We start from the raw sequence: 25,253 nt of genomic DNA, 5'->3' as shown, positions 1-25,253 counted from the left end.
GGTGTTCTGAGGTTTTGTCAACAATATTTTTAAAATCCAAATAATTTTTTAAAATCTACTGCTAATAATGAAGAGTACATGACAGGGAATATTTTACTTGATATACTTCAAAATCTTGTTCTAAGTCAATGTTTCTTAGTTTTGAAAAAGTTGATTAATCAGATAGAGATCACTGGACAGGTTTTGGTTTTTATATTTTAAAAGAACTATATTAAAAGGTTTGAGAAAAGATCATTTAAACCAGATTTTCATTTGTTTCATTTGCTTAGCTTTGCCTGCTTGTGTATCAGATTTGGCATTTGCACAGGTCACATTCCTGCAATCCCTTTCTAATTAAAAATGAGATATTCTGAAGATTAAGGATTTGGGAACATTAAAATATTTGTTTCCAAGTGACACATTCTGTAACATGAGCTATTCTGAATCACAAATCAGCAGCACAGTTGGTGGTGTTAGTTTTAAATATCTAAACAGGTATTTATATGAGACCTATTAGTGTTGTTTTATTAATAAGTGCATGACAAATGTCAATATTTTATCATTGTTGGTTGCAATGATAAAGCACAACATAGCACAGAAAAAAAAGTCAAGACATAGTTGTGATAAATTTGCCTTGTCTGAGCTCCAGCAAATGATGGCAGGAGCTAGAAAGCTGGAACTTGCACAAAGTGTTTATTTTTTTAAATATAACGAATGTTAAATGTGTTCATTTACACTGCTGAAGTTTACTTTCTATGCATTCAGAAACAAAAATACTCATATCCTGACCTAAACCACAGTAAATTTAATTCACAGTTCTCGTAGGTCACCAACAACACCCAGAGTCAGAGGCCATAAACTGCTAAGCAGTTGTTCTTACAGTGAACTGCCTTTCCAGGCAGCCATCAGTTTATAACATTTTAGAGTCAGTATACCCAAAGGGCTGTTGGATGCTGAACATTAACCCAAAAGCAGAAATTCAAGGTGAAAAGGTCACTTTCTTCTAGCTGTGTGGTCGCTAAATGGCAAGGTCCTCAGAAAGAGAATCCAACTTCTGAGTTACACCATGCACACACCACCTCCAAACTGCCATTCTCATGGCAAGAAACTTTTCCCCAAGCCTTTCCTGGAAGCCTTCCATGCTAATCTGCACAAATTGAAAGAAATCTTTCCTTTGTTGGAGAATAAAAGTGATTCATTCATTGCATAATTTAATGGTCTGGAGAATCAGGTGGTGGAGACAGAAAGGCGTGTAGAGGTAATTGAGTCTGAAATCATTGATCTGGAGAAAATGGAACCAGAGCATAAATCCACTGCCAACGGTAATCAAATCTTTTGCTCACAAACGGGGTTGAACAAATGGAAAAACAGGTACAAGCCAACGTTATCTGAGCACTGTGCTTCCCAGCTGAAGACAAGGATGGAAAGGGATGTCTCCCACAGGGAGCTTGCTACTGACCCTTACAGGACTTCCAGAGATGCAGAAAAAAGAGGGCATCCAGAAAGGCCTCCTCTGAAATCATGGGACTGATGAAAAGCAAACTGTTGGTATTCTTTGCAACTAGAGCAGGGCAAACTATTCACAGTAAACAATATTTTCACTGAAATGTAGGCTCTCTTTTTTTGGACACAAATTTGCATGCAAATTGTCAAGAAACACATCATTATTTCTACACAGTTACTGTTGCTATAAATTATTTGACAACTGTTTTAGGTGGACATATTTTGGCACATCACTTACTCATGGAACTATTTGCTGGAATGTGGCTTTGAGGATTAGATATGTTAATTAAAAATTGAAGGCATTCTGATTGGAACCCCATGTTAGAGTTTTATTCCCTGAGTAGATGAAAATTACTTTTAGAGTCAGGTTTCCAATTTAAAACATTTGTAATTTCAAATTCAACATCAATTACTTTCCCATTAAAATCTTCAGAGTCTATTAAAAGAAAATATTTGTCTTGACTATGAACAGTCAGCTTGACAATGTTGGTTAGCCATGAACCTGCAGCTTTAGTCCTTCCTAGGGTGACTAACAGCAAACAGAACATATTAATTTTATGAACAGACTACAAGAGAGACCATGCAAAATACTATTCATTCTGTATGTTAGCCAAATTCATGGATCTACAGACTGGGTACCTGGCACAAATGATGTTGAAAAAAGCTGCACAAAAAATTACAGATATTCAATAAGGGGAAATGGTATAAAGGCTACTTCTGCCTCCTCAGATGTGACAAAGAGTAATTGAAGAATTGTTGCTTTGTGTGTGATTGCTCCAGCTTATGCCCAGTCATCATTTAATAAATTTACCAATCAAGATAAATATATCAGCACGTAACAGGTAAAAGATTGTCAGTGCATCAACTAATTTCTGTATTAAGCACTCTAATAAAAGCATCATAAACTAAGATTTTTGAACTTGCCTCAAGTTACGAAAGAAGGGGTATGCAATAAAAGAACTCTCTTGCTGTATTCCCCAGGGCAGACCAGATATCTAACACTGGGGACTGCTCATCAATAGGAAAATCTTTTGGGAAACTGTAGTACTGGTTCACTAGATCATACATGTGTTGTTAAATGAACCTCTGCCTTAACAAATGGGTTCTCATGTGGTGTCTCCTGACCCAAAAGAGTTACATCTACACTTCTAATTGGCATAACAGTTCAATTATTTGATCAAATGTCTGGTTGTTGCCTTCATAATCCTCCAACACACTAAATCTGGTGATAACTTTGGCTTTAAAAGAGCCTTCATGCTTGCATCAAGAAGATTAAAAAGGTGACTTTAAAGTGGCCAAATCCCCAATGTCAGATGAAAAGAAGTGAAAATATTTTTATCATATATTTTAAAATTAGGACTAATCCATAAAATGTGAATACTTGTGGATGAGGGCTTAGTTCTGCTGACCTCCATCTTTCAGGATACAGGAATAAAACAGTCCTTCCTTTTCTTGGCTTTGGGACCTTATCGACAACCTACTAAAGTTAACGGAAAGTTTTCAGTGCGTTGTTGTGGGTTTTTTTAAAAGGCAGATAAGCATTACAACAGAGCTCCCCCGCATTGGAGGATATTCTGACAGGTAGACTATCCTTCTAAACTCTTGCTTGGAGACTCCCCCAAATCAGAGAAAATATAATTCTGCTTCTCAGAAAACAACAAGTCTAAGGGGCTCCAAGGGCATTAACCCTACAAGCCTTAATAAACACACTGAACTGCAGGACTGAAAACCACCACAAAGCTAGAAAAAAGCCAACACATGTGATAGAAAGACACCAATTTTACTATAAAAGCAGAAGTCTATGAAAAAGGCAAGTGGATGAAATAGACTGCAAGTACAAATAACATGCAGTAAAAGTTTGCTAGAAAAATAACACCATTTTGTTAGGGAAAGAATGTAGCATTGTCAAAGACAAAAGATAAGCTAAGAAAATGGAAACAAGCTAGCTGTTTAAATCTTTTTAATTAAAAAATTGGTTGGCTTAAATTCATCAATATTCAGATTAGCTAAAATGAAGTGTTTACATGATCTACACTGATAAAAGAGTTGGTCTGCTAAGATTTTTCTTTTTTTCCTTTTAAATTACTGAGGTTTTTAAATGTTAAAAGCAAATATTGTTGTCTTCTCTGTGAATGTCATTTATCCATACAGGGACTTTACTTCTCAGTGTGTAACGTAACTCCCAGTTCCTTGAAAAAGATGAAGTTATCATTTCATGAGACATTACTGCCCCAGTTTTCTTAATTGCTGCATTATATCTTTTGGGTCATTTTCTGATGGATATATCTGTTGAACTAGTTATAAAGGGCTTTTTCATACACCTCCTGTCACCTTAAACAAAAAGGGCTGACAGATGATACTGATGTTGAAAACAAAGTTCGAATTTTCATAATTGGCTGAAAGTTGATACTTAATTTTTCTCCCATAAGAGCACAAAAGCTCCTTATTAAAAACATAGTAAAAGGTAAGGATGACTTCTTTGTTTGGTACAGTGCAATACTGTGACAAATTAAAGAGCTGTTCAAACAGATCACATTTAGGGAGCCTAACAGCCAAATGAAACAGTGAGGGCTGGTTACATGGATGGGAACAGTGCATTATCATGCCACTGGGGACATGGGATTCAGGTTCTAATTCCTGGACTCAGTTCTACGTCTGGGAAGAACTGGTATGTTAACAAATTTACTGTAAGTTCACACATATTGACCTGATCATCCGCATCCATATGTTTATTGTCTTCACGGAATAACTAAGAAGATTCATCATCCAAGAATTTCTTTTACAAAAAGAAAGAGTTCAACTCTTCCCCAACTGTCATTTCTTTCTCTTTATTATAATTTCTATTAATTTCCTTCATATGTAAATCAGACATATTGGTCTGTTCCTGCCAAATTCAGCCATGGAGTCCTTTTAAAATACTTGGTTATACTGCCATCTTCCATTCCTGATTCCAGGATTGCACATCACATAGTTCATTAGTTCTGTGTTTTAGTTCCCTCAAAGCTCTTGGGCATCTGCCATATGATCCCATCCTTTGTTTCCTTCTTTTTTCCCTAAAACTTCTCCAAACATTTCACAGTCAAAAATGAGCCCACAGATACATCATCTGTTCCAGACATAATTATGCAGTGCCTAATTTGTAGTAAACAGTCCTTCAATATAGATCGTGAAAGTTTTCCATATACTAAAAAGGAAAGAAAAATTATGAACAAATTAGGCCATACTTTCTCACATTAGCTAAGTTTGGGGGAAAAAACCAGCCGTAAGTCGAAAAAAGTAAGTCAGTCAAAAAAGTCTGAAAAGCAGATCTACGTAGGCAGCATTTTTGTCATTTGTGTCATCATGTTCACCTGAAGAAAGGCCTGTTGGCAGTGTGCTACATGCCTTAATTATGTGGCTGCCAACTTTATTCTCGAACTCCAAATGCTCCCCATCATTTGTTTCCTGATAGGTACTTTCTTACACAGGAGAGTGGCAGGTGACATTTGATTGTCAAAATAAAACATTCCAGTATCATACTAAAGTTTGAAAAAGCAGGATAGATTTGGCTTACACACCTCTCTGGCTGGATGGCATAAGAACTAAGAAATGACAACCCACCTTTCCACTTCATCATACAGGCAAGATGATTTTACAGGTAAAGTAACCCCTATTTTTTGCATCTTAAAGGAGGAAGGTTTGTGCAAAGGTTCATATACCTCTAAGTGTAAGAGCTCTTTTATGAGACAATATGATACATGCCAGGAGTTTGCTATGAGGTATTCTTATTATCTTTACCAAACCTCGCTCTTTTTTTATTTTTTTTTTTTAACAAAGGAAAAAAATCTGGAACCAATCCTGTGAATAGTTTACTAAAGTGTACATGAAATAAACTATTTGCAAGTCCTTGTTGAGAAACCATGCTTTTTCTTAAGGTTAGACAGTCAGGGTTGACATAAAATGAATATTCTTCTGACCACATTGCTATAACTCAGAAGACAGATTCTTAGCTTTAATAATAGCAACAATGATAATAAACAATAGTGTTGTTAGTAATAGAATATATTTCTAAATGTCAGTAATGGTATTTTTAAACAAAAAAGGCTAGCAATGTACTGTAAATGTGTGCTATGAGGAACATTAGCATGTAGCTGCCAGACAATCTCAATGAAGGATTTCATTGTTGAATTATGAAATCATTGTGTTTGATATTATTATACACATACGCTCCAGATCTGATGCAGATCACATTCAAGAGGATTCCAAGCAGCCTCAGAGGTCGTCATTAACCCTCTGCCAAGCAGAGTTTATGGATAATTATTAAATAAATCTATAGATTATACCTAGTTCTAGAACAGTTTCTATAATGTTACTCTTCGCTCATTGTGATGAAAGCATGGTTAAGGTAGAACAGAAAACATTGTTTTCTATTTTTCTCTAGACCACATAGGTACATAAGCACACACCCACATACCAGTTTCAAATGGCTAAGGGCGAAATGTCATTTACAGATTCTTCCTTTCAGACACATCTGTTCTGCACCTGCCTTCTTAATGTTTGTTTCTATAGATCATCTCCCGACATTCAAAATACTTGCCCTGTCATGGAAACTTTCACTTGGACACATGAAAATGTATCAAATATCCTCCTACCTTTAGCAGGTAAGCTTGGCAGTCACTGACATAATCATACTCCAATCCATCAAAGGTATAATAATGTCGATCTCCATAAATAGTGCATACAGCAGGACAGGGGTAACTAGTGCAATTGAATATCCCTCTCCGACAAACACTGTAAGGAAAATTAACAATCAGTATCTCCTCATAGCAGGGTCATTTTCTTGTCATTTTCAAGAAAAAGCTTTCTTGGGTTCTTTCTTTCTCATCACACAGAAATTCATGAAAGGAAGAAAATTCTCAGACCTTGAAACACAGAGCTATAATCTGGATTGCTTCTGAAGTTATTGGCGATGCCATGGCAGATCAGTGTTGAGCATTTTGCCATCAGCACATATGTACAATAAAAATGTATATGAAATGAAGGCAAAATCTTAAAATTTTTATGGCTTATACAAATATTTCTATCACTGCCTCCAGTATAGATAAGACACCATGCCACAACACGCTCATTCATAAAACTTCAATATTAGATTTTTTCTCAAGAATTTTTGATAAAAATTTGCACATATTCAATGCAAAATACCTCCAGTTGCTACCTGTAAGATTTCAGGGTATCAGACAAGTACGGAATGAGTTTAAGAAATAAATGCTGATATTTTGCGGGATTACTTCTCCTGTCAGCTACATTCGGTGACTTAGGTGAATTTGTATTAAGGTAGTACTGACAGCCTCTAGTTTTGCTTGTGCAAGTGTATAAGCTCAGTTGATTTGCCAATGAAGTTTTTAACTGATTAGAAGCTGTCGTGCCAAACTTTTTTTTCATTATTAAATATATACTTAACTGAAGACAGATATTTTGGCTAGCAAATTATAATGGATGAAAAACTCTTTTGCATCAGTATGAGTCAGGTAAGGATCCTTAAAAAAGACTCTGGGCACTAGCTCATTTTCCAATTCTAATGCTTTTTTATTTCCTTTTTTTCTTTGTTACCCATCTTCTTCCTATACAGTCGCTCATGCTGACTGGTAACTCACACTGCAAACAGTCCAGTTCCCAAATGACCAGACTATTTACCAATGTCATACATTTGATTTCTCTTGTTTTCTCCTTGGCTGTCTTTCATAATATTCTATTCTCCAAAATGCCAAATCTCTTTTCTTTCAGAGATTAACTGATATGTGTGGAATCAAGCATTTGTTCTTGACTGCTTTTTAACTTGGATATCTTCTGCTTCCTTTTCAGACCTGAAGAAGCACTCACACAAAAGTCTGCCTACTCTTCCAAGTCTATTAGTGAGCCCAACAGAAGATATATCCTGTACCTGTCTATAAACAAGCATATACATTTTTGATTTTCAATGTACTCAACACGTTTTCTGTACCAGTTTCACTTTGTGGCTAGACCCAGATGATTTGGAAGTATGCAAAATGCATGTCACTCACCAGGTGTAACATGGTGTAGCTATCACTTCCCCTGACAGAAATTCCCTGTCTTTCCAGGTGCATGGACAGCTGTCAGGAATATAACATTTCCCTCTATGCTCAGCCATCCTTGAAAATAAAAGAATTATTAAGAAGAAAGCATAAGTTCACAAGTAGATCAACATAACTGAATGTGTAGTGTATTGTCTAAACCCTGCCAAGGGCAACTGGTCTTCCGTCCAGCCAAGCACGATTGTTTCAGCAGCAAAAGCTGTCCAAATCAAATAATCTCCACTGTACACAGCTAGAGACCTCTCAAAGCTCACAGCTGCAGCTCTCCTACTTCGAAAGCGCTATGTTGGGGTGGGGCAGCAGCTCCTCTATGCAAGAGTGCAGGTAGTGTAGGTACTCCTCGCTGCAAACTGCAGAGCATCTGTGTGTTATGCACGCTGCTGAGGCTGCAGCCAGGCTGCCCTTCCCTCTCTCCTGCTCCCTTGTCCTCCTGTCCCAGGGAAGCAGCCTGACTGATGTGCCTGCTCCTCTGCGCAGAGTGGCAGCCGTCCTGTTCTGAGCACAGGATAGTGAGCTGGGCTATGGCAGCTGTTGCAGTTAGCAGGACAAAAGAAACACAGTTTACAAAGAGCAGCGGTGGAGGTTACCTGCCTACCATGGGGAAGTGGAAACAACTAACAAGGTTAAGACAAAACAGTGGCATTTAATGCAAAAAGCATCAAATCTAATTAGATCATGAATAAGTGACCCAGAGATGTGATTAACCACTTTTTGCTCTCTCCTCATTTCCATCTGCTTAGCAACATTTAACTTTTAAAACAAAAAATGTTACTGACACTCCCAATGCTGCCCTTCAGGGGAGTAATTCCTGCAGTTGTCATTGTAACACACAGGTGAGAGTAGAGAGAGATGTGTTTTCAAAATACGATCTTGAGATTGCTTCACTTGAAGTTGAATGCAGAGATAAGAGTTTTTTTCTCCCCATAATTACTGGTTCATTAGAGATTAACTGGTTTTAAGTAAAAGAGTCAAGTGTTCAGAAAAATGATTAAGGATAGGAAAGCACTAAAACCGGTGGCTTGGGAAGGTCATTTAGAGTCTCTGTCAATGGAAGTTAAATATCTGCCAAGAATAACATAGGTATTGCTGATGCTACCTAAGGGCAAGAGAATAACTTAGCCCCATGAGGTCCCTTTTCCATATTACTCTTCTGTACTGCTGTAATTCAACATACTCTTATATCTCCATCTCAGTGTTAGGGTGACGTTCAGTGTATCGTTGGGTGATGAATTTACTGTCATTATCAGCTCATTTCCTCATGAAGTTTTGAGCTATTCTATTCAATTCTTACAGCATACCAGAGACTTTCAGGGTTTCTTATTCTTTGTCACCTCTTAACTACTGACTGAAAGAACCACAAGCTGTCATGCAAGAACTTTAACAATAGGAAATGTAAAACATTTTTACTTTAAGAGGATCATTTTTTGCATACTAGAGTCCATCCTGTCAAGGGTTTCCAAAGGAAAGGGTTTCAAGGCCACGCACAAGCTGCTTTACTTTGTGAGCACCATAAATACCCGGGATGCTAGAATAAGGTGCCAGTCTCCAGAAGAATACAAGATTCCACCCTAAAGGGTTAGGTCATTGGGTGAAACAATGGGTAGTGGTAGAAATAAGGTGGTAAAGGAGAAACAAAGAGAAGAACAGCATCTTAAGAGAATAAAAAAATTACATAACAGAAAAACTTCTCATAACAAGGCTTTCATGACTTGTCCATATAGATTTAATATCATGAGGTATATGCTTAACATTTTCTTGTATAAAAAAAGAGAACTTCTGGACCCAATTTTTAAGATAACCCTGCTGGTCTCATCATAGCTAAAAGTCATACTCACTTCTTGGAACCATAAGCCTGAAAGGCATAATGGCTCCAGAAATACAATTTAACATCGATGATGGTACTAACTGCACTAAATGTTGCACTGACTTTTCTATCTAACAGCAAAATAAGTGTTTATTCTCCTACTTAACAAAGTTATTCATGTGTTTGACTTCATTATTTGACAGAAACTTGGGATTTGGCTTGTCTGTACCCCTTTTATAGTTTACCATTCAGAAAATAATCAAGTAACATATTCAATTTGAAATGGTATCATACTGCTTGACTGTGAGCGCAGGGCTTTAGCTCTGTTTTTTAACTTATATTTTAGTTATTTCAACTTTTCAAATGAACTTTCGTAACAATGCTGCTAGTTTAAATTCATGCAAATATCATGGTGATGTTTCAGTAAAAATTTACTAGTTTTTATATGATGCCTTGTAGAGATTCAAGCATTTTTGTGTTAAAAATAATTGTTTATTCCTATAATACTAATGGTCTTGAAAGCTAACTTCTCAGTTGAGGCATAGGTTGTAGAGCACTACAGAATACCAGGCAAGAACAACCAGTGAAATCTTAAATACCTGTCCCTGAAATCTGTCCTTCACCAGTGCTTAGTCATCTATGAACATCACAAGTTGCTGGAACGGTTATTCTGGCAGTCTCATTACACTCTGATCTGTGCACAACTGATACAGTGTCAGGAGACCATTGGCTACAGATACAGTGAAATAAAATCAAATGTTGAGAAAAAACACGGAGCAATCCACCTGAGGTCAAATTGCACCAATTTGTGCCGCATATTTGACATTTCAAATCTGAAAGTGCACACAGCAGGTATCAGGGGAGGGAATGGAAGCAGATGGAGGGGTGGTGGTTGATCCTGACAGAAACTTCACAACAAGTGCTTTTAACTTTTGTACTTTGATTTGACCCCTGCAAAGCTCAGCAGGCTGCTTCTGGGCACCAAATCCAAATACATGAACTGAGAAAACAAAAACTTTGTCTGAGTTCAGAAGGGAAGAGAGAATGAAGGGGAAGAGAGCAGGATCCAGCCTGCACTGCCCTCCCTTTTCCAGGTTCGGCATCAATACTGTAAGCCTGAGTAGAAGAGGAGGTGAGACAATTACTTGGGCAGTAAGCAGGAACACAGGTGGTTTACATTATGATTTTTTGTCATGTTTGCTTCTACACTCAAATAAACTATACTGTGCAAGTGGTAGGAGTCATGTCCTGTCCAGAGAGTCCCAAATGCCAGCCAATCGGACTGGTAGCAAGCTGGATATCTCATGGAATAGTGGAATCATGGTCTCAGGATGGAGAAACTGTGGGACTCCAACTGAAGAAGCATTATAGCATTGGAGCTTCACACCAGCAGGAAGGAGAAAAAGGCTTTCAGAGACAAAAGAAAGAGCTGGCGTTTTAACTGTGACTGCATATCTGCAAAAATTTATAGAACAATAGCTTCAAAATTAGATGTGTGATACCACTGGAATTTAAAAAGCAAAAAAATATGCAGAGTTAAACTGTGAAAAATATGTATATGGCTTGTGCTCCAGGTTGTTCTGCCAAAGCTTACCCAGGGGGGCAAATGCAGCCACTTGCACAAGGTGGTGAGGGGACACAGGAGAAGTTCATGGCAAGGTTTGCACAAGAGAGCCCGCAATTCACACCCGCTGCTGGTAATCCAGGCACAGGAGATCTGCAGTCATAGTAGATTTTTCCTTCAGGGCATATGTGAACTTGAAATGCAAAATGCAGGTTAAATGAGATCAACTGCTCTTCTACACTGAAGGTTTTCTATTTGTTTTTGTTCACAGTCTAGTTATTTTAATGCACAGTTAGCCTACATTACAGTACACATAAGAATACAATCTGAATAAAAGTCTATAACTTCATTTGTATTACAGAGATATAAAATTAATATAAGTTTTTACGTAAAAAAAAAAGACCAAAACTTAATATTAAGCACCTGGATCTAGGCACCCCGGAACTGACACACAGCCTATTCTTAAAGATGGAGTAATTAAGCCTTACGTAGACAGAATCTTTAGAAGTGGCATAATTTTCAGCGTACTGAAATCCCTTCTAAATCCATTAGAAATTCATAGAAAATTTACTTTCTGGAAACCAAGATCTTAAGGCTTCCTAGACATGGATAGTGAGCCTAATTTTAGGTATTCCCATGAGAAGATACTGACCTACACCTCACGTGTAATTATTTATTTTTTAATTTCCCAAGTGACTTAGTAGTACAATTTGTGCTACAGAGAAAGGAAAAAGAAAAAACCAAGACAACTTGTGCTCCTAAGCTCCTATTTTAAATATGTCATGTCATTAAGCATCTCATAATGAAAATACATATGAGGAGAAAACCAAATGACTATTCAATGTCAAAAACTTTCTCTGTGCAACTGTAATATGAGACAAGACTGTAAATTACCTGTATTTTCTGTAGTGGCTTCAATACATTTCACTGTTCCATTCAAACACTGACTGGAAAAGAAGAGCAAACCCATCTTTATTCAGGGGGAAAGCGTTTTGCAGCCACCATATTAAAAAAGATAATACAAGTTAACCCAATTAACCCAATTTAAACAGCAGAAATCAGGAGGAGAATGAGGATTAAAATCCAAAAGCATGAGTTCTGACCAACATTTTGTTGGTGTTTTCTAACCACTGATCTGTAATGAGGGCCCAGACTCACAAAGATGTTTGTGTACTATTTAATTGCCTAACTTTCACTGAAATAAAAAAGAGGCTTGGTATGCCAGCCTCTGTGGGAACATAGGGCCAGGTGATTCAGGACGCTGGCAGTGTAACACAAAACCTTATCTGCCTTGTTGAATATGGAAGGATACAGTACGCAAATTTCCTGTTGCACAGATGTTAGGATACACAACTTGATTCTGTTTATGATAAAATACAGAATTGCAGAAAAACATATTCGACAATAAACCTAGTCCTCATTTTTTCCTTAAAAAAAAAAACTGAAAAAAACAGAGCATTGCAGAGGCATAGCAATGGCAGAAAAATGAAGCCCCAACTCTGACCTCTTGAACTACATGATTACCAAGCTTCAGTTTTAACCACTATAATATATAAGACCTCAGCAAGAATCAACCTTGACACTCAAGTCACAGACACGATTTTAAATCAGCAGGTTGACAGAATTTCTTGTAAAATGAACAAGTTTGACCAGGAAACCTGGGAGGTTTCCCCACTTGTTTCAGTGAGGTCAGGATTTCATCATGAATTAATAATACAAAATGACACAAATATAGCTTCCTGCAAGCCTTTGTTCGAAAGACTTTCCAAAATAGAATCACATTGTGTGTTCTTCCGAAACCAGCCTCATATTGCTATCATAATGCACCCAGGTCTAAGAACAGGACTGCGACCTCTATGTGTGTGTTTTGAGATACTCTTTAGTCCCTGGCTTACAGAATTTTCCAGGTATCCTGTTGATAAAATAAGTAGGTACGTAATCCAATTTATATTAGGCTCCCTTTTACTAAGTATGTAACAAAAATGAAATCTTGATACAATAGACCTTCATTCTATGTGAAAAAATTCTCAAGGCTCTTGAGTAGCACCCAAGCTGTGATACATGCAAGATAAAACTCTTGGCGCTCACACCTACCAGGAGCCTGTTGGCGTAGGGAGGATTTCTCCAGGCTGGAGGGCTTTGCCCTTGTAATGACAATGACAGGCAGATCTGTTAAAAGGACATTTATGTGTGTAGATACAAAAGCAAGATGAAATGGGATTTAAGCGCAATCCATTTATCAAGCTATTATGATAAGCAGGCCTTATATTCATTAACTCAATCTTTATGTTTACAATATACTTCTAAACACAAAAACTGGAGGATGACACTCGGACTGTATTGAAGTCAGTGGCAAAACTCATACTGTCTTCAACAAAGCCAGGATTTTCCTCAATCTCCATATCGTTTATTTGCTGTTTCTGTGCATTAGTCTCATAGAAAGGAGCTTTTCTTCCCAGTTATGGGACTAGTATGGCAATATGCAGCTCCCATTCAAAAGTACTGTCAAAATCACAGGACAGAGGAATTATCATAGCAAAATTCATTAACTCTGTCTGTGATAAGAGCCAGATGGGATAGAAGTAGCAACAGAATTCCACAGAAACCATGCAAAAATATGGGAATACCAAGTTACTTCACACTCTGTAATAGTTTGAAACAGTCTCTATCCCTACAGTATGAACTTTACTGTTTTTTCCAAAATATATGTCACAATGAACAGCAATAACTCCATATAATCTTTAAATTTATATAAATACTCATTCCAGTTTTTAATTCAGTACCCAAACTCAGTAACTCCCCATAGTGGTAAGCTGTAGAATTTTGGTACACAGTCTACAAAACCTATTTCCTTTCATTGACCATTTCCTTCCATTTAACTGAAGGGGTGTGCTTTGTGAGATAGAAAAAAGACACTCCTAGCCACTCTCTCCATACTATCCCTGACTTTATGGATTGCTACTACGTAGATTCCTTCTCATTTTTTCTTAAGTGTTAAAAACAAGGTTTTCATGTGAAAATGTTTTCCCATGAATTAAAAAAATTTCATCACCCTTCTCTAAAGCAGTGTGACATATCGTCTCTGAAGTGCAGTAGATGGCTGTACACACAGTAGAAGAAGATGAGGCCCCACTATTGATTAGTACAAAAGAATATGAAATCTTCACATATTGCTTGCTATCCTGTTTAGGCAGTCTACATCTTGAGGGAAACAGCAGAAAAACTACTTTAAATCTTGCTCGAAAGAGGAAAATGTGCCTATGCATATATTCTATTTTCTTATGACTTACATTGATACACAAAAGTTGACCGACTCTTCAAAATATTTCCCCTCAGGACAATTACATCCTTCTGCACAGTCATCACCACAGATATTTGCCATAGAAAGTGAAGCACAGGAGTGTTTACAAAAAGAAGAGCACTGATGATAAAGCATACCACTGTGACACATCACAGCTGGAGTAGAGAGAGGGAGAGAGAAGGGAGAACAACATACTCTTAAAATGTGAAAAATAGAAAACAAAGCAGTATATCATGGGAGTGCAAAACAGCAAAGCAAAATGGTCTCTTGCTGCACTGGGGTGAGAAAAATATGCTATTTTACTGATTTCTTACGTTAGAAATGTTTAGATTCAGTTGGGTTTATGTTAGACAATTCCTTGGCTGGAATTGTCTATTTTGTAAGCAGTAGGTGTCTATTCTTTACATATGTTAAGTGTGTGTGTGTGTGTGTGTGATGGGTGTGTCTATCTAGTAACTCAGGCTTCCGAGAGAGGAAGACTGGTCCAGTTAAGGTTAAGGCATTACTCTGTGGTTTAGAAATGCCTTGTTTTAAATCATTGCTATATCCTAACTTGGCAAATCACTGCCCACGCTGCCCTGCCCACCCTGTGGAGCCCCGGCGACCCCAGCTTGCCTTCCCTTAGGGAACAGCCCTGCTCCTGTCACTCCCTGACTACTTTAGCCTAATAGGGGCTTCCAGATGACTTAGGCATTCAAAGTCAGAAATTCAAATTCTCTCTGTAGACAACGGAAAGGGACAGGCACCCTGTAAGGCAGCTCAGGGTCCCTGACTCAGATGCCTAACGTAAAGGCTATTAGCATTCTCCCCTGAGTATGTCATTAGCCCATGGCACAATTCTAGTTTCCAGCAAAAAAGGTCAATCCCTGTATTTTGTGGAGTGAATGATATTTGTAGAATTGTACACATTTCTAAAAGATACTCTGTTCTGCAAATGTTACTCACCACAGTAAGAAATATGAGATCTGAAGTCAACAATGATCCCGTGCTTGCCACAGACGTAAGCATAGTGTGCCAAAGCATTACACAAACAGCTGCTTCCGCATTTGCATGCGTCGAAGCGGCATAGCTGGTAGTATAATCCTGGACTGATGTAGTCATGGCAGGGAGCAAAAACTTCTTGATTGATGATCTCACAGTGAGATGCATACCCAGCTAAGAGAAGGTGACATTGTTTTAGCCAGATCCATTTTAATATAACAGTTAGTCAAATGAATAGCACAGAATATTAAAACCAAACATAGCCAGTTGTGCAGCAAAAACTTATGTACGATGTCTTTCTGCAAAGTTCTAGAGTTTAAAACTGATATTGTAAGCAACTCCCTCAACAATAAACTCCACTTAAGATAAAAATAACTATGTAAAAAGTTATGCCTTCCCTTAGTAGTGCAGGAAACTTAAATGGCAAAATAATATCTTTCCAAAGAGTGAGTTAGAAGAGTCCTCCAAAGCTTGGAATACGTTTTTTCCTACTTGATGTTTCATTTAGCTTTGAAATCAGCAATGGCCATATACTTCTTGGCATGTGGACTTGGGAAGCATTACAAAATGGAGCTCAAGGGCATGCAAGTCCCAAGCTGGCCATGTATCTTTTAGCACCAACAGACCCTCCTCCTACCACTAAAGCGTGCGACCACCACAAGTGGTGGAATTTCTCAGGAACACCATAATGTGGGTCATATTTAAGCCAATTTTGCTGCTAAAAAGAGTGTCCCTACCCTTCATCCTCCGTGTTCATTCCCACATACACATACTGATACGAGGATTTCTGGAGTCTCTCAGTAAACTAGATTCTAGGAGTGAGCTTGACTTGGTTGAAAAGCTACCTGACAAAATAAGTAAACAAACAAACAATCATTTCTTTTTCAGTTTCATCAGATTAAGATCATCACAGACCTGGAAAAATGCTTGTGCTGGCTCAGCACAGGTGGTAGCGTGGGGCAGGACCACTTACTCAGGGACTACTTTTTCCAGCGATGATTAGAGGATCACAGGAAAATTCAGGCTGGAAGGGACCTCAGAAGGTCGTGTAGCCCACCCTCCTGCTCTAAGCAGCCTACATTTATGTCAAACCCCACTTTCACTGAGGAAGCACAGAACTGAAAGTGAGGCATGAAATAGCTTGGAGAGAGCTTCCTGGCTGAGATGTACTGCTTTAGAATACAGCCAATGCTAAAGGCATAAAAAGTCTTAGAATGCCCCAGATGCTTAAAGGTTTATGGTTATTCTAGGCTTGCTCCCACAAGCTCTAAATATGGCCAAATCCCACATCTTTAGTGAGGCCTTATGTCTGAAACATTAAAAACATTACACTAAATTCTGTAAGAATTGGCAACTACTGTCTGCCCATTGTCTTCATTAATTGAAAAGAACAGCAACATGGAACGGAGGAGACAGTGAAAGTTCAACGCAAAACATAGGCATGTCAACCAGCCAAAACTAAATCTTTAGTCAGGAATTTGAACAAATCCATGGATCTCAGATCGTTTGCATCAGTTTGTGTCAGAAAGCATAGATGGAGGATAAGGAAACTTTTAATGCAACAAGGATGGAGAAGCCACAGACAGGACTTTTGATCTGAACACTGTCTTGGCAAGACACTGTCTCCTGTACTTTCTTTGTCAATCTACAAATGTGCATGACATCATTCCTCTTGACTGGCATAATTTACAGGACTAGAGACAGTGTTCTGCCTAGCACTCTGCATGTATATTAGACAGCAAAATTTAGGACTCATGGCCAGTACACCCAGCATTAAATTATCAACTAGCTTGTATTTACAAAGGACTTACTTCATTTTACGTGCTAAATGTACGGAAAGAACGGTCTTTGCCAAAAAAGAAAAAGGAAAGAAAGAGTGCACATCTAAAACTGAAGTTGAAATACATGTATGTGCAACTCATTCACAGAGAAAACAAAAAATGTCCCTTAATAATAAGATACAGGTAATTCCAGACTCCCTTGTGAAAACATACCATTTTGCTGATTAATGTTGCAGGGATCAACCACAGGAATATTGATAGGCACAGAACAAGCTGAGGAAACCTTCCATGCATTGGCATGAAGTTGTGGGGTCCCTTCTATCATCCCTGCTGGAGAACTGAAAAGGAAAAGATCAACACTGCAAGTGTCCTGCTGACCTTATGAACTACATGGGTGAGAACGAAAGTACATCAAAAAGCCTTAGATGCATAGTCACACTGAACATTCAATGTATCAAAAGAATTTCCATCTGTGAGGTATAAAAGAAGAGAGAGCATGTGAAGCTTTTTGCTCAACATTTTACTCATGCAAAATATTCTTACGCTCAAAGTCTGCCCTCATGGTTAATTCAAGTACTCTGAAATCAGCTGAAGGAGGCATTAACAAGAGGAGAATTTGGCCTTTATTCAAGTACATACATTCAGTGAAATGTCAAAAATTTGACCTGTTAGCTAATTTCAGTGTTCTAGAGGGGGGCTGTTCGCATTTTGAGGCTGTTTTTCCACCAAGTATTTCAAAAGCATTTATTATTGCTAGAAAAGTTTTGTGATATTATAGCTTGATGGAGGAAATTATGTAAAAGAGTAAGGAAAGTATGCCCTTCCAATTGAACTATTCCTGTGGTTCAGAATTACATTTTTTTTCCGTTAAAACTTGATGTGGGAGAAAAAAAATCAAGCAGTAGTAAGTGTTAATCAGGTGAGGATGACACTGGTATTATCATGCACTCTTTTTGTCACTGTTCACGTATTTGCTCTGATGATAAGGGAGCAGCAGGGAGGAAAAAAGTGCATTCAAGCAATATCATTGTCCAATAACTTCTATAAATAATATGGTAGTTTTCTAGAATTACTTAGCTAAACATCTCAGAATGACTTAGCTAAATTTATGAGTTTCATACTTTAAAAAGTGACTAACATTTTAATTACGAGCTTTTACATTGGTTAGTTTAATAAAGTATGAGCACGTTAATGAAATGAAATAATCAGATGATTACATTCAACAAAACTTTTCACTTGTTATTAAACACAATCTAAATGTACAATATGCAACTTACAGAAAATCATCTCTTAAATTCCCATTGTATGTTCCACATAGTCCTAAAGTTCTTTTCTTCCAGCCAACATCAACTTGAACGTAGATCCTCTCTCCATCTTTAGCAAACAGTATCTTCAAACCAAAACTAGTTTTCAGTTGAACAAAGAAAGAAGATACATTCTGAATTTCAATAGCCCCTGCACATAGCAAAAGAAAAAGAAAAACAAAGTCACTGACATCCAACTTCCAGGTTGCATTGGTTTATGCCTTAAACAAAATAGATTTTGAAAACTCAGAAATAAAATGAGGAACTATGTACAACCTCACCTGCAGCCAAATAACTTCACCCATTCTCCATCTGAACTTATGAGTCTACATATCTTTTTCATTAGCAATACAAATCAGGAATTGCAACTACTGTTGACAGTAAAAAATCTCTCACCTTTCTGTACCTGTGAGTTATCCAGAAACCACTCTCAGATTTCTTTTTTTTAAGAAGAAAGCAATGCAACAGCATGCCTCTGGCAATGAGAAGATGAGACAAGAACCCACTGGTTTCTCAGTCTCCAGGGATGTTATAAGATTAACAGATGTCTGTAAAGTGTATTGCAATCTTTAGATAGAAGGTTCTCTCTTACTACTATTGATATTACATCAGTATAGCTCCTTCCTTAGACTGTACGTGAACTAAGGCCCTATCAAATTCCCAGCTTTCCTTCCCAGCAAACCCATTATGCAAGGAAATGGAAATTTCACAGTCACAGCATTCATTTGCTGCACATTGTTGGGCTACTTGCAGCTGCAGGCTTAAAGCAGATCTACCTTCACAAGCAGCCTCTACATGTGCACACACACACTTAGGTGTATAAACTGAGAAGAGGCGGATAAAATGCTAATATGAGCTTAAAGATATTCTTAGCTGATAAGACTTACTAGATACACCCAATTATCAAGAATGTGACACCAAAATATCTGTCATAGATTATATTTGTCACGGACTATGGAAAGAGCCAAGAAAGTGAATAGGGACTGATTCAAAAGATATAAAATGAAATTTTATATCAAAGAAACTATGAAGCAGAACTGTCAACATAACTGAAAGTATAACTGAGCTATGAAACTCATTGCCATAGGAAACTGTGAGTGCCAAAAGCAGAACTGTGACTGGACAAATTCAATTAAGAAAAGACATAGCTGTAACCAGCAGCATAGAACTCCCTAAACTCTGTTTTGCTGGAGGCTGGGAAATGAAAGGGGAACTCCCACTTTACTCTTTCAGAAAGAGACTGAAAATCTAGTAAGAATTTACTACTGATCACTGTAAGACATGAAAATTAGCAATATCATTTCTACCTTCAGTGCTTAATTTTATAACATCCTTTCAAGGCTGATTTATCTTACCATCCTTTCCAAAAAGTTGAAGTAACCTGCCTAAAATCACAACATAAGTCAGTGCTGAAAGCAACGTAGATCCTGTAGAGCCCATGGATCCTATTCCATATCATTTATTCCAAAAAGCTTTCATCAAGCTAGACCTTAACATCAGCATCAAAATGATTTCCAACCTCTCTTCTCTTCTTTTTCTTACCTCATCCCCCTAAACACAAACAAAATGAGTGGAATTTCTAGGTACGCTGCAAGAAAAGAAATGCAAAGAAATGAGGGCATAATGAAGGACTATTTCACAGGCTGAAAAAGTACATTTCTAGAACCTTTACTAAGGTTATAAGAAGTAAGTGATTGTACATTTCATAAGTTATGATTGAAGAAATTCCTTTTTCATAAGACATACTATTAAAAAACTTTGGAGCATATAAAAGAAAGAATGTGAACTCTGGTAAAATTCTACTCCATACACTTCTTACCATGAAGGTTAAAAACTTGGTTAGGGCCAGTTTGGACTTGACCATATCTCGTGAGAGTTACTTGCTTACTCACATCATCTTCAAGAACTAATGTTATAGACTCAATGCAGGCGTGGTCAAAGTTCTAAGTAGAAACAAGTTTCACCATCAGAAACAGGCAAAGACATTAATATTACCATGGAAAGCAAAAACAAACAAACAGGGGAAAACCCAGTTGTATAGAAAGGAAATACCAGAACTGTCATCAGGTAAATCAGTTGTAAACTATCACTCAAAGCATTAAACAGAGCACCCAAAATTGTATGTAGGACTTAATAAAACATTGCATATGCATATAAGAGCAAGAAGAACGCATTTTAGCTATTATGGCAGTCTAGTAGTAAGTGGACAGAGGTCTCCAAGTACTGATACTGGGTTCAAAAGGCCATACTTTCATGGCCACCCTGGGTACTCCTCATTGTTGGGTTAACCAGTATTGGAGAAAGAGTCTGATCCCGTCTATATCAAGCTGGTGCAACCAGAGCCCAAATGCAGCAATGCAGGAGAAAGAAACGATTGCACATATGAAGGTGCTTCTCACCTTGAAACGTAGTCATGATCTCTGACTACAGACCAAAAGGATATAATTTCTCCAGAATTATACTACAATAATTTAGAAATATCTGACTATCAAAAAATGGTGACTTATAAACTAACTCACACCCATCATTTTAGAGTGCTATCCAGGCAGAATTTATGAACCTAAGTACAGGACAAAAGGTGACACATAACCAGCTTAAACCAAGCATCTTACGCTCCCCAGGGCCCCTATGTTTTTACCCAGAAACTTTCCAAGGTGCCTAGGGTTGTGCTAAGGATTATTTCCAGTAGCATCCTTGTCTCCCAGTGGCTACCTAACCAACCATTTCCTGTTTGAGGCCACCTAAAATGCAGAAACAGGAGTCTCAACACCTATGCAGGAGAAGGAAGTGCTTACAAAAAAAGCAGAGTCACCAGCTTATAGTCTAGCTTTTGAAGGGACGTGAGAGACAGTCCCATAGTAGGGCAGCTTCAGTGCATCACTCCCTGCTGATAAGTTCAGGCATCCCAGCCCTCAGCACATGGCCACTGTGAGTCACAGTGTCAGAGCCCCTTCTGAGAGCCTACGTGACTAATAACATCATTAAATCCAGTCTCGCAGAGAAGTACTTTTTATAAGCACTTCTATTCATAAAGCTGGTTGTTGGATACCTGCCAAAATACTTTCAAACAAATATGTGTGGTGGCTAGTCTCTTCAATAGTTTTCTAAAAGGCATTGTTCCAACAAATTGAATATGCTATAACATATCAAATAAAAATCTAAAGCTACCTAACTGGCAGTGTATTAAATCTGTTCAGTGCTGCCAGCAAGAGCCTTTCTAAAGCCTAAAGACGTCTCTTTGTACCATAACCAAAGAAATACATACTTGTTTAATGTGCATAAATGAATAACTCTTTAGACTTTGTCACTCTAAAGATGCAATTGATTTTACAAAGGGCAATACAACATGTAGCAATACAACTGCCTACAAAAAAGCTGTAAAATGGTTTCAATTTATATTTTCTGTTAAACATAACCTGGTAGTTTCAAGTACAACCTATACAAGATTGCCTGAAATATGGATGGACACATTTGTTGTGAATGTTCAACAAAAATGTGACTTACCTGTCCACAAGGTGCTTTCTGTAAAGTGATTGTGAATTTGTTTTTCCCGGTGCCTTTTACCAAAATGTACTGGCAAATCCCAAGAAAGGTAAAATGACGTCCATCAAATGTTGTGAAATGAGAGCTACCTGTGATGGAGCACTCAGCTTGAGAGAAAAAGGATAAACAAGAATGTTCGCTTGCATGAGAATGTATCATTATTCTGTAAATGATGGAAGAGAGATAAATAAGAAACTTTCTCCTTATTTCTAAGCACATAATCCAGGCTAACTTTAATATATCTAGTTATTATGGCATTTGGAGATAAAATATATTATATACATGTATTTCCATCAGATACCATCTCATATTGCACACACCAATGTGCAGCATCTTTTGGTTCTAACTGGATGAGATGCTTTTGGGTCACAAGTTCTCTAAAATACAAAAGAGTTTTCTCTTTCTTACAACTCTGAAGTTTCCTAGAATCTTCTTCCTCATAATCTTTTGGCATGACTGAGTGTGAAAGAGGACAAGCTTCTTTCTCCTTCCTTCTAGGTACTATGGCACTACTTGTTACCGCAGGTATGAAGAGGCTGCAGGTGTCTGTTCTCAGGGCACATCTATAATCGTGTTTCAGTTCAGATCAAGGAGTGCACTGTTGAAGCAAGTCTCCAGTGCATCCCCACTTACTGCACTTTCATTCACACCATGGGGCAGTGTCAGAGCACACGAACTAGATTCATTTTGGCTGCAACTACTGCAGGAGGTGCTCTGTGGGAGCACATCTAACCGGCTCGCGATACTAACAGGCATTCAGTCCCTAGAACCATACTAGAGTAGTCATAATTAACCCCGAGTAGTCATAATTAACCCCTCACATGCACACACAACACACACAAGACATATGGAGTGGTTCTCAGTGTCAGCTGTTTTACATTACAGATCCATCCTGTCAAGCCTTGCTTAGTAACTGTTAAGCGTTGTTTATTACCTCATTCAGAGAGGGGTCCTTAATTTCTAAAAAATTCTCTCTTTCACAAGTTTCGTGGTATAATCTTGTCTAAGATGCAGAACTTTCAAGGGAATTTCACTGCCCAACTACTGCATATTCCTCTGAGTAACTCATTGCAGAGACATGTAATCTTTAAAGATAAGGATCATTATCCAAACGTGAACTGCTGTTACAAGGGAGAAAATACAGCACGCTGAGCATCAGAATGATGCTTTTCTTATTATTTGCATTACAATTGCACCTAGAAGTGATGAGATCCTTATACCTCGTGTAGGTACTGCACAGGCAGTAGAAATAAGCCACCTGCCCCAAAGAACACAGAGCATAAACAGGAGATCAAAAACAAGAGGTGAATGTAATGCACTGAGCTAGGGAAGCAAATGGAAAAAGGTAAGATGAGTATGGTCAGGCAGTTAACAGCTTCACCCCAGCTGGCCCACTGCTAATCTCAACATCCGCCTGCTTAATCTTTCTTCTTAAATTAGCATTGGATCATATTTGGTTCTGTTGTATTCTGAGAAGTTTATCCCTTATGTTCACTGAGGAGAGAAAAGAATAATGAAATACAGATACCTGCGCAATCATGATCAGTGCAGTTCCAAATGCCACCAATACAAATACTAAAAAAAAAAAAAAAAAAAAAAAAAATCACAAACCACAGAAATTAAGTGTTCTGATCTTGAGCAAAAAGAGCAGCTTTGAGCTAATTAATGTCTTGAATTCACCCTTTCCACAGAATAGCCTGCATATTTTAGTGCTACATAGGGCCCAGACTGTAAAACATAGATACTAAATATTCTTTAAAATGTAAGTGTGACTATGATGTTAAACTAATTATGGCCAGCAGTCACAGAGAGAGGAAACACAGACGTGAGACTTTCACGTACCAGTTGCTGCATTCTTGTTCAATTTTTGAGCCTACAGGGAAGGCAGTTCCATGATAAATACAAGGACAATTCGACACAGATATACAAGTTCCATTTTCCATAATGAGACCTATTGGGAGGGAAGTTAATAAATGAGATAAAAAACAAATTAACGAACTGCAGGTCACTACTCTTCCCCCATCTGACTCAAACATTCAAATCTGCCAGAAGGTGATCTTACCAGTCTTAACCGGGGACCAGCAAAAAGGGTCGCCCAGTGAGTGCTGAGAACTCAGAATCATGAACTGTGAAGCTCTCTCAGAGCAGCTGTCACTCTGTATAGTTGCTTTATGAAAAATGTCTGCCTTAAGCATGTAAAACTGTACAGACTCAAAAACAAGAAGATTCTGAGATCACATCATCTTTAGACCTTCTAGAACAGGACTGTTCATAGTCCAATCCCTGATTTTTATTGAGTACAGGCCTCAGGAAGTTTGTTTTCTTGTACAGAGCATAAGACACATTCTGTTTAAACAATACCTCAATAGATTTTGCAATAATTCAGATAAAGTGGATTGAATCTATGCAATATCTTATTGTAGCAAGCATTAGTGATGGCTCCAGATTTTAACTGATATTTCATTCTGAGCCACCTTTGTATTCTAGAGAAATGTTTAGAACACAATAAAAGGAAGAATCACAGTGAGAATAACAACAGCTAGAGCAGAATTTACAATATTTGTATTTTCAGGCTTTAACTTTAAGCACGGTCTATTTAGACAACTTTATTATGATGTTGGATATTAGCTTTACACATATTTTTTCACATAAAATTGACAGTACTTACCATCTGGACAGTAACAGCCATCTAAACAGTGTAGGTTGCTGCCAAGACAATCTTTTTCAAATGTGCAGGTTGGTGGACAACAACTGATGCAGTCACGGTGTACAAAGCTGTCTTCACACTTCTCAGCTAGAAAAAATACATGGTACATTGAGCATTAGTGTAATTTCTCTTTCCATACTGGAGAACTAGAACTGGTAACTAGGAGCTGGATTAACTGTATTCATTCTCTTGTAGGGCCATTAGAGGCTGAAAGGTCATCTGGGAAAAGGAGCAACACCAGATCTCTACAGATGTTGGTTCTTTGTCCTAGAATATGATCAGCATACATGATGTTTCAGGCAATCTGCAGAAACGTGAATTTTGTATGGACCTAGATCAGATCACAATGGAATTAAAATATTCCTCTAGTAAGTCATTGACTTCATTGTTCACCAGCAATAGTGAAGCTGGCTGATCTACTTCAGTATCAGGTTTAAGTCCTGTAGTGACAAATGTCAAGATGGAATTATTTGAAGTTAATACATGCAGTATCTCAAAGGTCACATAGTATACTTTAATTAAGAGTCTTACTACAGGCAGGAAAGTCATCCCTCCAGTCCCGCACCGGGGACCCAGCGTGAGAGCATGCTCTAGCGTACTCTGTCACCGCCCTGCAGTATGTTTCATCATCATCCACTCTGAAATGATAAAACAAGAGGGTAATCAAGGAACTCAAATCCCATCTACAAATCTC

General features: G+C 37.9%; 1 protein-coding gene across 1 annotated transcript in view; it reads right to left on the bottom strand.

Annotated features, from left to right (window-relative positions):
* The window catches only part of OTOGL (otogelin like), a 95,038-nt gene that overhangs the window by 51,955 nt on the left and 17,830 nt on the right, over window positions 1-25,253 (bottom strand). Inside the window, exons 11-25 of the mRNA XM_059816155.1 lie at window positions 25,091-25,197; window positions 24,521-24,646; window positions 23,695-23,803; window positions 23,381-23,427; window positions 21,814-21,959; window positions 20,129-20,252; window positions 18,283-18,460; window positions 17,219-17,343; window positions 15,189-15,398; window positions 14,233-14,398; window positions 13,037-13,111; window positions 11,837-11,889; window positions 10,973-11,135; window positions 7,524-7,631; window positions 6,114-6,252 (exon numbers count right to left, since the gene is read on the bottom strand). Of these exons, the coding sequence (XP_059672138.1) occupies window positions 6,114-6,252; window positions 7,524-7,631; window positions 10,973-11,135; window positions 11,837-11,889; window positions 13,037-13,111; window positions 14,233-14,398; window positions 15,189-15,398; window positions 17,219-17,343; window positions 18,283-18,460; window positions 20,129-20,252; window positions 21,814-21,959; window positions 23,381-23,427; window positions 23,695-23,803; window positions 24,521-24,646; window positions 25,091-25,197 (1,876 nt within the window). The remainder of the gene's footprint in view (window positions 1-6,113; window positions 6,253-7,523; window positions 7,632-10,972; window positions 11,136-11,836; window positions 11,890-13,036; window positions 13,112-14,232; window positions 14,399-15,188; window positions 15,399-17,218; window positions 17,344-18,282; window positions 18,461-20,128; window positions 20,253-21,813; window positions 21,960-23,380; window positions 23,428-23,694; window positions 23,804-24,520; window positions 24,647-25,090; window positions 25,198-25,253) is intronic.

This window comes from Gavia stellata, chromosome 4 (genome assembly GCF_030936135.1).
Source record: "Gavia stellata isolate bGavSte3 chromosome 4, bGavSte3.hap2, whole genome shotgun sequence".
NCBI lineage: Eukaryota > Metazoa > Chordata > Aves > Gaviiformes > Gaviidae > Gavia > Gavia stellata.
The sequence above is the reverse complement of the archived record's forward strand: the minus strand, read 5'-3'. Positions and strand labels throughout refer to the sequence as shown.